The following is a 13,051-nucleotide window of genomic DNA, read 5'->3' on the forward strand; positions in this document are numbered from 1 at the left end:
TTACACCAGCAGTTAGAATGGAGGCTGCATTGAAGAAACAGCACATCTGCAGGATCAATCTGAAAGCAGCCCTTTTGTTGTGAGTTGTGCCACCCTTTTGTACATGTCATGACATCACACACCTCCCAAAGAGATACAGCTTGTGGTGTGACAGTGCAGTGCTGCTTCGGTCATTTTGATAAAAGGATTAGGAGTCTGCAGATGACAATGTTTTCTTCTCCATAGAAGAGGCAGAGGAAAATACACCTTTAAAAAATAACGTTCAGTGAGGACTGATAGAAAAATACTCAGATGTTTTCTGCACAGCATTAATTCCTAATGAAGTGTGTACTGCATGAATATCAACATTTCCCATTTGTGCTTGAAACCTGGGTCGTTAATATAAGCACCCAGTAACTTATGCATTCCTATTGGAACACATAGCAGAAATAAAAACACTTAGCAAAATGAGCAGGCTGTGCAACAACAGTGGAAAAAATGCCTGGAGCCTTCCTTGAAATCTCCTGTTCCCTGTTAGCCTCTTCAGCTTTCTAGAGCCCTGTAACTCTTTCTCTGCCATGCATAGTTATGGCTCTAAGACATCCAAGTGAATCAGCTGGAAAGATGCAAGCTAGAGCTGGAATGGAACCATAAAATGGTGGCCAGACTGCAAGCTAAATTCAACTCATATGGGAGTTGTTTTCCAGTATAGCTGTACACGGGAAAATGTAACATGTTAAATCCACATACACAAACTTTTCCACACCACCACCACCATTGGCCACAGTGAATGCCTGGGACAAAAATGGGCTGGCTTGTGGGCTGCACTCCCACCACTTAAACCCGGTTTGCTAACAATGACTTATTGAATAAATTACATCTGGCTGTGTTTACACAAAACTCTAAGCCATGAACCATGGTTTTTGAGCCTCATCTCATCTGCACAAGACTCTAAGCCCAAAGTAAACTAATAAGCTTCCCACAACAGACAAACTCAGCCATAAGTGGGAAGGGTTGCATTGCACATCCATAAGGAGAGCTTTATGGCAACTACAACATGTTTTAAATATTTCAGCTGGACTTTTAAGAATCAGAATTAAAAAAGCAAACAAGGGGAAATTTTTTCAATTAATGAACATGGGGCAAGATCTCCAATCCTGCTTCTGACTCAGGAGCATCCACATGGGAAGGGGGATGATAATACATGTGTGATGTCATCATGCACCTCTCATCACATTGATGTCATCACAGCTGTTCTTTTTGGTCCCCTCAAGCATGCTTGGAATCTGCAACTAACTGCAACACTGGTGCTGCATGCTGCTTTGATAAAAGGAAATAAATGATGAATAGCAAAGAAGGGAGAAACTCTGGTCCACAGATTTGGGTTCATTTAGGAACAGCCTTGGAGAACATTGTGTCTGGATACTGTTGAGGTCCACTGGGCATTTGCTTGGTTTACTCTTTGTTTTATTATGCCATAGTTTTTGAGCTAATACACAATGGCCTTTGGAGTCAGGCTTTCAACATTCTGCAAGGAACTGTACAAGCAACAAAAATATAGTGCCAATATTGTCTGGAAGAAACTTCTCAGTATTTCAGGCAATAAATCTCCTTGGAGATCCTGGAACCCCTTCAGCATGGAAAAGATGGGCTCTGCCACTGTTCCAGACCTTCTTCTGCACAACTCCCTCCATGCATTCATTCTAATTTAACAGACTGACCCTGGGGCCCAGCTCCTGTACTTGTGAATCTGCCCATTGTTGTTTGTAACCCAATCTGCAATGTAATAAAATTTGCAAACCTGATCAGTTTGGGTTTATTGTGTAAACCATGGTTAAGCAATGGTGTAGCATGGTGTGTGAACTGGTTTGCCTAACTCAGTGTTGTTCACACAAATGGGAGGCAACCTGAGGCACTCTAGGTATTGTTGAAATCACAGTTCCCCAGCTTTCCCCATTACTGATCAATCTGGCCACTGCTACTGCAAACTGTAATCGAACAACTTCTGCAGGATCTCTGGTCTACCCAGACTGCCAGCAGAAGCCCAAAGGTTCCAGACAGGAATATTTCCCTCTTCACCTGGGGCATCTGTAAACAAAAATCTGCTTAGCATTGAGTCAACTGCTTGCCACACAGTTTGCATTTGTTGTGGAATGTATCATTTTTATTAAAATATTTTCTTTTTAAGAAGACAGTTGGAAAGGGAATGCATCTACCATGTACTTCCATACGATATCCTCTCTAACACAGCAATGAACAGTAAAGATGAGGGCAGGGGTGCAAAGGGGTCCTACTTCTACAACACACTTAACTGATGCAGTCAATTGGCCCCTAGGGGTTAAACTTAACCCAAACAAACCCAGCTATATCTAGGGTTAAACTAACTCTAACCACTGAGTCATGCTATAGAAATTCCTTAGCCCACTCAATCAACTTTCTTGCCTACATAGTTTTTCAAGAAAATGAACTGGAGAGAAAAAGTGACTGCAAGGGCAAAGCGATCCATTACAAAATTCACTGCCAGTTAGCAGAGAACACAGATTCCAAACATGGCTAACTATAGCTTCAAGCTACCTCTACTGCTGCCTGCCTGGCCACTGAGGAAGGGGGTGATATCCTAAAGCCTTACCTGATGCTAGAAGATCTGGGCTACAAAAATCCAGACAACCACTAGATGACATTAGATATTTCTGTATCTCTCTGCTGTGATTTAGCAGCTGTCTGGATTTTTGCAGCCAGATCCAGTGGCCCTGGCCTGACCAATAGCAAGGGTTCATGGAATACTGGGCAGCTCCTGGAGAAAATGGTTGGGGACTCTATTCCCAGTTAGAGTGATTGTTGCAAGAACTATTCATCAGGTGTTTTCAATGGGTCAAGTGTGTGGTGTGAACACTGCCAGTAAGGAGGTCTGACTTGGTCTCCAGAATTTAGTATGCCCTCACATATGGTACTTTCATTTTTAATGGTTCACCCAGGTATAAAAGAACTTGAGTGTGAAACACCCCTGTGTCAATGGTGGTTACAGTGGAACAAAGGAATACCAGGACTGCAGCTAGAGGCTGGAATGAATGAACCATGCATTAGATGATTACATGCAATCTAATCCAGTTTATTCCCTTTGATTACCATTGCCATGAACATCTGCAAGAAGAGGCAGTAGATGACACCATGTGCATTATGACATCATAATGCAAAGGGTATGAAGTATGTCCTTTGCATGATGATGTGACTAACACAAATGATGCAATTTGCATTATTGGTTGATGACTTCATGATGCACACAATGTCTTTATGCTTTCTACCAGATGCCTGTGCAGCTTGAACAATTTGCACAACCAAATCTTTATATCCAGCAGGTCTCAATGACTCATGTTGCTGAACTCTGAAGCTGGCTCAGGGTTTCAAATCAGCTAAAGTTAGCCTTGCCTAAAATCCTAATTGAAACAACAGAACTTGTCATTCCTAATTTTAGTTGGAATGGGGAAAGAAAAAGTTTAGAACCAGGGAGTGAGTGAGTATGAACACCTTCTGTTATCAAACTGAAAGTAGCATTCTTGTATTGGCCAGACCCCCACTGATTATAATTAAGTGGGTTGAACTGGCAGCCAATTCACAAGTTGTTTGCAATTAATCCTGGTTGGCCATCAAGTTTACAATCAACAAAAAATTTCAAAGAATCTAACCAGCATCTCTCTGCAGACTCATCTTTCCAAAATAGATTGCCTGCTTAGGTGCACATTTTAAAAAATCAGAATCATCTAAGAGATATGTATAAAGAATGCAAAATATGCTAGTTGACTTTCAAGTGTGTCATATTGCTGATCTGATCCTGCCTGCATTTGCCTTCCACACTTAACCTTTTCAGGACTTACACAATTCCTTAACCAGTTTGGTTAACACTGACTTGGTTAGCTATGCTGTGTGAACACCCAAGTTTTGTTTTTAAAAAATGAAAATCTGGTGGCAAAATGCACACAGACGCCACAACAATCCGATCAGTTCACATTTTAAAAGGCACAAAATGCTTCTTACAGAAGAGGGATTCAGATGAACATGTTCAAAGAATGCACGGGGGGAAGCACCACATTATGCCCAGCAGCAGAATACCTTGCCAACTCATGCACAGCCAGGTGTTCTACATAACTGAGTCAGGGCTTAATATACATATTGCCAAAAATGGTTCAGACTTGAGCTTCATACAGAGGGACTCTATGACCAGAGGTCCATAGACCTCTGTTCCCCTGTACCAATGTATGGGTGAGGATGGTTTGTTCCCACTGTGTGCATCCACAATAGTGGTAGTTTAAATGGTCTCCCTCAAAATGGGAAAGGAGCCAGTGTGGATTTCTCTAATGTTTTCACTTTTCTGCTTATAGTTGCAAGAATGCATCAAACACAAGAAGCAGTTCTTGGAATTCATTAGCTCTCAAATGGCCAAAGCAGGATGAAAGGAAGACATTTAGATACCATTTGTGAAGGTAAAAGAAGTGATGTCACCTCTTCAAAGGGAATGAGGGGGCACATGCCAGGTTCTTTTGGAAATCTGATACTTATGCAAGCAGTCCCTTTTGGAGAGGGCTTGTTGAACAGAATCTTTTTTGGTCTACAGCAGATGGCACTTGACCTCCACACCTGGGGTTGATCTCAAAGGAAATTGTAGGGCAAGACCAGATTACAAACAGCCCTTATTAATTCCAAATGTAGGAACACACAGTCTCCCCACGGCCACACAATCTGTTTTCAAACTCTAACGAATGGGGAACGTGTAACGAAATGGGATACACAACACATTCAGATAGTTCACATTTCAGGAAATGATAAGTGTTGCTCTCTGGTAAATGCATATTGTACAAGAATTAATAGTCATCTATATAATTCAGTATAAAAGTACAGGAAGAAAAAAAAACAATTTTGCTCTTCATCCATTTCCAGTTGCATGAAATATTTTCTCTTCTCTTCAAAGGGTGGGGGGAAAAGCCACTTGTAAAAAATTTAAACCGAGGCATCATTAAGCCTGCTAGGCATGTTGCTGGTTTAAAAGGATGTTGTAGTTTTTTTTCTTTAAAATAAATAAATTTAAAAAAACACCTACAATTCTTTGCATGCTTGCTTGTTGGGATCTTCTGACATATCCTTCCCAACTAATGGGAACTCTTTTTTTTTTTTTTTGCCATATAGTAGTATGTTAAATATCAGTGGGATATCCAAAGCAATGTTCTGTACAAAGCAGGAGTTGATTCAACCATCATTGGATTCATGATTTCATAGTACATATTGGAACCACAATGACCAAAATAACTGTACAGGCAGCTGCTGCAATCAGAGCAGATATTTTACAAACTTTTGCTCTTCGGAATTCAGCCTCCTTGCGCTTTATTAACGAATCGTACCCTGGTGTATATATGTCCTCCATCCAATATTCTAAATTGTTGGGATTCAAAGATTCTTGAGTCTGGAAATTAAAAAACAAACAAACAAGGGGGGCATTGAAAGATAGTTTCTCATTCTGTTAGATTTCCCCTTGCCCCTCTATAAATCATTAGCTGGTTGAGCAAAATAGGCTAAATTCACAATCTGGGTAGGTTGACCCAACATGCTAGGCTAAAATATAGTTTGTTCTACTGAGCTATGTGTGGGCAGAAGCTGCCAAGGCCTGAAGCAAGAACTCAGGACCAGACAAGACAGTTATCAAAACATGGGACAGGTGTCGTCTCACATTCAAGACTGAGAAGTGAGCAGCCATAGGCCCAACTTCCATGTGGAGGCGGGAGAAAGAAATGCAAAAGACTTGAAGCCTGGGACTGTTAGAAATACATCACTCAATTCTGCATCAGGGCTGATCTTTATCATTAGGACTTCTTGTGTCTACAATAAAAGCCACTGCTCTCTCCAAGCCTTGTCTTTGGCTCTTTACTTCTGAGTGTGGATTTGGGTTTCTCAGGAGGCAGCCCTGTTGCTGGTGATGTTTTCCATTATATTTTTCCATCTGAAACTTCCTTGGATTCTCCTACTCTGAAAAAGGCCCAAGGGAAGGAAATCCCTCCTGCTCTCTTAGAGCTGACCAGAAGTGGTAGCCAGGGAGGCTGTAAGCTGCTAAAGAGAAGGTTATCTAATAAAAGGGTGATCTGTAACCCCACATCTGATACCAGATACTTTAATTCTTTTTGCATTTATGTTGCTTGCCCAATGCGTAATTTTGTTTTGTTATTGGTTGATCGGTTCTCTTTTCTTTTGCTTTTAAAATGAATTAATTTATTGTATGTCATCTAGAGTTGCTTTGGCAGTTGAAGGGACTTATACATGTATTTAATAAACATTATAAAAGGCTGGACCTTCACATGTACCTATCTTTGGCCCCCTTGCCACTAAATAAGTGGAAGGATATCACACAGTATCCCAAATTCAGAATCTTTTCCTCTTTTCTGAAAGAAATATAAAAACATATGCATTTTCACCAGATGGAATGGGGACAGATGGGGGGCGGAACAGGATTATTTATTTATTCAATTTTTAAAGCCACCCACTTGCCAAGCAACTCTAAGCAGCTCACCTAGGGTTAAAAATTAACCTAGGGTTAAAAATATCAAAATGCAAAATAAGGTATCAATAAAAACACACAGCGCCAGGGACAATTAACTCCAAAGCACACATGTAGGTGAAAAAATAGGTCTTCAAAGCCCTACAAAAGTAGAAATTATTATTCTGCTTGATCTTTTTGTGTTTTGGTAATCAAGGGACCGTGCTCTAATAAATCCACCAGAGGGAATGGAGGTCTGTCTATCTATCTTACCACAGCTTATCTGACCCTCTATTTCCAAAGATTCCCAGCAGCTTATAGTATAATTCCAATAAAACAAAAATCAGTTCAGTCATAATGAATCTGATATGCATTTGGGGGCAACATGATCTTAGCTGTCCCCAATTTTTAAAATTTGGTTTCATTTTAACTTTAAATATGAAATGTTGGGTTCAGTTTTTATTTAAAGAGACATCTATGGGAAGTGTACCATGCTTCTATGGTTTAATTTTCAGCCCCAAATGGGCAGGACTCTGGGAAAGTCAATGGTTCTCAAAAGAGCCTGAAGGCTATGCTATTAAGTGTGACTTTGATAGCAGCATCTTAGGCAAGTCCTGAGGGAAAGGTGACAGTTAACAGGAGGGAGAGACAAAGTATTATATTTGAAAGCTTTCTGATTTATTCAAAAGAAAAACAAAAGCTCAGGCTGGGTCTGCAAGCACAGAAGTAGGTAGCTCTCCTGTGACCGTTCCCTTGGCTCCCCTGCTCTCAAATTTGCCAAGGCAAGGCAGGCAGGCTCATTATAAAGCTACAGTCTCACATTCCCTTGTTGCAATGCTTCTTGCTTTTAATTTGGCAGCCTTACTAAAAACAGATGACAGGATGCCCTCGAGTCAAATCATAGCAACACCTTGTGACTGAACCTTTCCACCACTCAGGTCTGTTGGGGCTCCAAATGGCTGATTAATTCTGAATCTTGACACCTGGGCAACAGCAGCTGCAAGAAGTATCTTGTCTATAGGGGAATCAGAAGGAAGGTAACTGCAGTTTCAAATAAAATCCCTCTGGAATTTGGGATGACTGCAAACCTGTACAACGGGCGACCCACCAAATTCAATCCAATTCATCAGCTGTAGATGGCACAAGCCCATGGAATGCTTAGGTAGTCTCCAGAGGGCCAGGTGGCTAGGAGTAGCCATTTTAAACCCCATAATGCCCAAGAGCAAAGCAACATGTAAGCTAGGCATTGTGGGAAAAGTATACAGGGGCCAGTGCTGATTCTACCACCACCAGGGCCTATCAAGGCTCTGCATCCTGAAATCCGGAACTGGTTCTCATGGTTATTCATCAAGTGGGTAGAGCCAAGACCAAAACGTGGGCCAAATTTAGGTTTAAAAAAATGACTTGGGTGGGACAAAATTATAAAAAAGCTAAGAAATAAATATCTGTCCTGTTTAATAAGCAATGTGGAATTCTTCCATAAGATCAGAGTTGGAAGGGGCCACCAAGGCTATGCAGTCCAGGTTCATGCTCAGTGGAGAAGTCCAAATCAAAGCACACTCCATTTTTTAAAAAAAGATGCCTTTCTCATGTCTGCTGAATGCATCTGATGAAAGGCAGTTTGCTGGATATTGATCCTAGGGTCTTATCTGCTCTTATACTTTCTGGCTGGAATATGCCTTTTTATAACCCTAACAAGATCATTCCTCTAGGACGATAGAAGAGATGGTAGCCTTCTTCTATGTGACACCCCTTTGATACCTGAAGAGTGCCATTGTATCACCTCTTCTGAAGGGTAAACATTTCATTTCTTTCTGACTCTCTTCACTGGACTTAGCTTCCACTCCAGCAATCACCCCCATTGCCCTCCTCTGAACCTGTTTCTGTTTGTGTGAATCCTTCTTAAAGTGGGTCTGAAGATCTGAAGTGGGTCCTGACCGAGGTAGCATAGAATAGAACTATTGCTTCATTTGGTCAGCCCTATTACACTGGGTGACATCTGCTAGTACCATAGCAATGGGTGATAATGTTCAGAGTGATTAGAGAAATTTAATATACAGCCTTAGATTGTTTACCCCTCATTTGTAATACTCAAGGACCCCTCCTTTTCAGTAGGATCTGCCAAGGCAGAAGTGGATCCCCAGTAAGAGAAAAGAAGCATCTCACCTGTAGATCCAAAGAAGCTAGCTTCCCTTTCTCGCCTGAATTCCTTGCGTATTCCTCAACAGTCCATGAAGGCTGTACTCGTTTCACTTCAGCCAGCTCTGTCAAGCGCATGTCTGTGTAAAGAGGGTTGGTCTTCATATGCGATTTGAGTGATGCTGGATAAGGGTGAGGGCTAAAGACTTGCTCTACCAGGAAACCATCTTTGGGTGGTTTGGAATGGCGATGTGGCTGAGGGATTTCATACTGCCGATCGGCCTGCAACAAGGTTTGAAAGTTTTGTGGGCATCCTTAGAAGGCCAAAAGTGGATTCTGTTCAGACAACAATGCAAACATGCATTTGTGCTCGCTCTGAAGGGTTCAGCATTAAGGGGAACCTTTGTCAGTGCAAAGGAGGTCTTGCATACGCTTTCAAACTTTTTCACGTATTTTAAACATAGCTATTTATACCCAAAGAGAGCCAGTGTGGTGTAGAGGTGAAGGCATCAGGCTAGAAACTGGAAGACCATGAGTTCTAGTCCTGCCTTAGGCATGAAGCCAGCTGGGTGACCTTGGGCCAGTCCCTCTCTTCTAGTCCTCAGAAGGAGGCAATGGCAAACCACTTCTGAAATCTTGTCAAGAAAACTGCAGGGACTAGCCCAGGCAGTCACCAAGGGTCAAGACTGACTCTAAGGCACATGCACACACTAATTATACCCAAGCTTTCATCTACTTTTAATCATTTTTAAAAAGTCTGCTTCATTAAACAGACATAATAATAAAAGGAGAAATCACGTTATCTTGAAAAGCACAAGATACAAATACCAAACTCATCTTCTGGTGTAATGTGGACCTTAACAAACCATGCTCATGCTCAAAAGAAGCATTTTCCACAATGGCTTAGATACAAAACATCTTTTTTAAAAAATAATCTACACTAGAAAATGGTGGAGGGATGAAAACCTGTATACAAGCACAGTATAATAAACATATAACATCTGGTAGGAAATACTTAATTTAAAATACTTTTTTAAAAAACCACATCATGATGATTGGCCAGGCTTCAAAGCAACATAGAGGGGAGATTTAGTGAAGTCCATGGCACCTTGAGTGCCTTCAGAAATCTAAACCTAGTCATGTCATGAAACCTATCACTGTTACTTCTCATTTTGATGGGATTTCTCATATGTATCCCAAAACAGATGTTCTAAACTATATTAACACCAGTGTTCTTTTTTAAAAAAAAAATCCATTCCAGTCAGGAGGAAAACACTATCCAATAATAAATTTCTAGAGAGGCATGTTGGGACTGACCAATCTCCAATAATATGATCAGTACATCTCAGTCAAGATGCATCATTCTCTGCATTCTATCAACCTCTGGACCATGAAATAAATGCAAATCCTCCAACTCAACACCCTTACCCCTTCCCCCAACCCAAAATGTGGCAGCAAAACAATGGCTTTTAGCCCACAGTTTTGGAAAGTAACAATGAGAATAGACAGAATAAACTTCTGTAAGCCTCAGCAGGCTTATTTTGTGTTCCATTCTCTCTCACCAAAAAAATAGATGAACCTGCTCTGGTGGTATCTTCTCCTTGTCTCCTATGTCCCTTGAAAACTGATTTTTTTTAAATCAGAAAAGTGGCCCATCTTTAGATAGAGGACTGGTGGAAAATGAATGAGGAAGACCTTGAATATTTTATTACAATGATCATAATTATAGGATAACCATTGTGAACAGATGAGCTTCTGTGAACATCTCAACTGCACATCTATGCAAAACCATTACAATATTACTGATTGAATTGAAACTGGAAACTTAAAGGAATTACCTCTTTGGATTTCCGGTGCCAGTCTTTATTTTCACTCCCACCTCGCTCTTTCATCTCTTCCTCTGTGATGCCAGCTTGGTTGGTATAGGTGATTGCTCGCCAGTCTCTAGGAGAGTTGGAGATACTTGCGATCTTAGATTCAGTAGCACTATTTTCCTCTGTTAAAGACCTTGAGGATCTCCTGGTGAATAAGCTCTTTTTCAAGGCTTTGACACGAAGGCTTTCACTGTTACTGCCACTGGCATCAGAGCAGCACCAGTCTGGATTATTCTCCAGTTTGCCCCCATGTGAGGAATTGTGACATGAAAAAATTCTGGGGGAAGTGCTTTCTTCTGATGGAATCTCGCTCGTCAAGGAATTAAGATCAAGCTGGACACTCATGTTCTCTGGCTGCTGGATCTTTTGATCTAATTTGTTTAGCTTCCCCAGGACCTGAGAAATTTCATCCCTGACACTCGAGAGGGATTCCAGTTTCTTTTCAATTTCCCCAATCCTTAGAACTAGTTTGCAGACACTGGTTTTCAGCTCATCATCTGTGCTGCTGATCTCCAACCGAGATGCTTTGTCTAAGTTGGTGCCAGCATTTCCATTGCAAATCTTAGCTAAATGGTGTTCAGGGGAGCTTTCACAGTCAGATTTGTGGATTTGAGAAAGTGAGCCGGTGCTGTTATAACAAGAAGATTGTATTACTCCTGTAGACCCACAGATGCTCATATCATCCAGGAACCTGAAAATATCACTAATGTCATCACTGACAATTTCAGAGTCATCATCTGATTGCTTTAAAGAATGTCGCTCACTGTACTTACTTTGGTTTGGATGGGCCATCTCCTTGAATTTTTTGTGATCCAGACCTTGCCGATCTGTCTGTGTCCCAACGCTATTGGTTTTATCAATAAGCTGAACAGAAGTGCAATTAATACTTTTGTCTTTAAATTTTTTGATGGGCTCATGCTTGTCCACTTCCAAGATGGAAGGGATATCTTTGGATTTATGCCCATTTTGTTTGACCCCATAGTTGGGCTGCATCATGGATTGCTGTTCTTTAGGGCTGAGATACTGTTGATGCCTCTCAGAAGCTGGAAAATTGGCTGGCTGGCTCTTTGAATTCTGGTATTGCACCTTGTCTTCTGGCTGCTTCCTGTTAAAAAAGGACCTTTCAAAATCAGGTACTTCCTCTGTGTTCAAACTCCAACTCTTGACTGGCCATGGAGTTGCTTTGCTTGGCTTTCCCAACCATCGTTTTGTCTCTTGTGGCCCAAGAATAGTTGTTGGGCCAAAATAAGTAGAAGCCTGGAGATCATCTAAGCTTTCATGCTTGGCTCGTCTCTTATCCGGAACAGGAGAATAAATTGGGTTCAAATACTGAGTGCTGTAGGGCATTTCAAAGCTGTGGTTGAAGAATGCCTGCTTGGAGGTCTCTTTTTGGCTTGGGGGTTCCCCAAGCTCATCATCCACTTTGCCTGTGGGTGACATCAAGCTGGGTGAAATGGTGATGAGGTTATGGAAGTCTTCCTTGAAGATGTTGCGCTTCTGCACACATGACTGCATCACAAAGGACTCGTCATTCGAAATAAACGTTTCCTTCATGCTTGTGCTGAGAGGCAATGAGTCCTGGTCAGAGATGGACTCAGTTTCAATGTTCATGGGGAAGTAAGTACTCTGCATTTCACAGGGGGGAGAATTGGGAATGGTATAGGTTGCCAAGGCCTGCAACCGATCAAGAGAAGCTGTGCGGCCTTTCATATCTTTATTGACCCCAAGCAAAATGTTCATCTCTGAAGCAGGTACAAACGGAGGACAGTCTTTGCAATCCCCCTTTCTACATTTGGAAGCTCTCTTGCTGGAATAACCCCTGCTAAATTCTCCATCTTGCAATTCACAGTTAAGCACACAGTCCGCCATATTGCACACCTCGGTGTCAGATCGGCAGGAGTCCAGTGACTCTTTCTTCCTTACTTTCTCTCGGCTGATGGGAAGCTTCTCCTTGGCCATGCCCCCATTCATCTGTATGAGGTTGAAGATTGTCACAATATCAGCTGCTACCATGATCTTCTTCGACTGCTGATTGTTGACATTGCACCGCATTTTGTCCTTGAACAAAGTAGCTGGGAAATTGGGATCCAGGCAGGCAGTATAGAAAAGCACACTCCTTAGCTTGGCCAGCTGGGATAAGTCAAACCGAGCACATAATGATTTGCAAAGGTCCTGATAGGAAACAGTGTTTTGCTTAGTATCCAGTTCCTCCAGGATGTTCACCAGGAACACAGAAGAATCCTGATGGGCCTCCATGGTAGATACGAAGTGTTGCAGTTTACCCTGAATGATTTGCTCCAGTTCTATACCAATTCATAACAGAAAACAAAACAAAAAAAAGTATTTATCACAAGCCATATGTTTATACAGAAAGCAGAACACTTTTTTAAAGTAAATAATTACACACTGAACTTCATTCACCTGGTTTATGGTTTATTGTGAACTTGACCTATGGCCATAGGCATCAGTGGAGGGGGAAAGGAATGTCATGTTCCTCATGAGATAACCACACAATTGAAATGAACTGCATCAATCACATGAT

The 13,051-nt window shown here is 41.5% G+C and overlaps 1 protein-coding gene across 1 annotated transcript; it reads right to left on the minus strand.

Moving 5' to 3' along the window:
• Positions 1-5,206: 5,206 nt before the first annotated feature.
• Positions 5,207-12,765, minus strand: MINAR1 (membrane integral NOTCH2 associated receptor 1). The gene is made up of 3 exons (XM_063314158.1): positions 10,474-12,765; positions 8,663-8,917; positions 5,207-5,431 (listed from the first exon to the last, which is right to left on the minus strand). The coding sequence occupies exons 1-3, from the start codon at positions 12,763-12,765 to the stop codon at positions 5,234-5,236; spliced, it is 2,745 nt and encodes a 914-aa protein (XP_063170228.1). The 3' UTR covers positions 5,207-5,233.
• Positions 12,766-13,051: the final 286 nt, after the last annotated feature.

Source organism: Candoia aspera, chromosome 13, assembly GCF_035149785.1.
Source record: "Candoia aspera isolate rCanAsp1 chromosome 13, rCanAsp1.hap2, whole genome shotgun sequence".
Lineage (NCBI taxonomy): Eukaryota > Metazoa > Chordata > Lepidosauria > Squamata > Boidae > Candoia > Candoia aspera.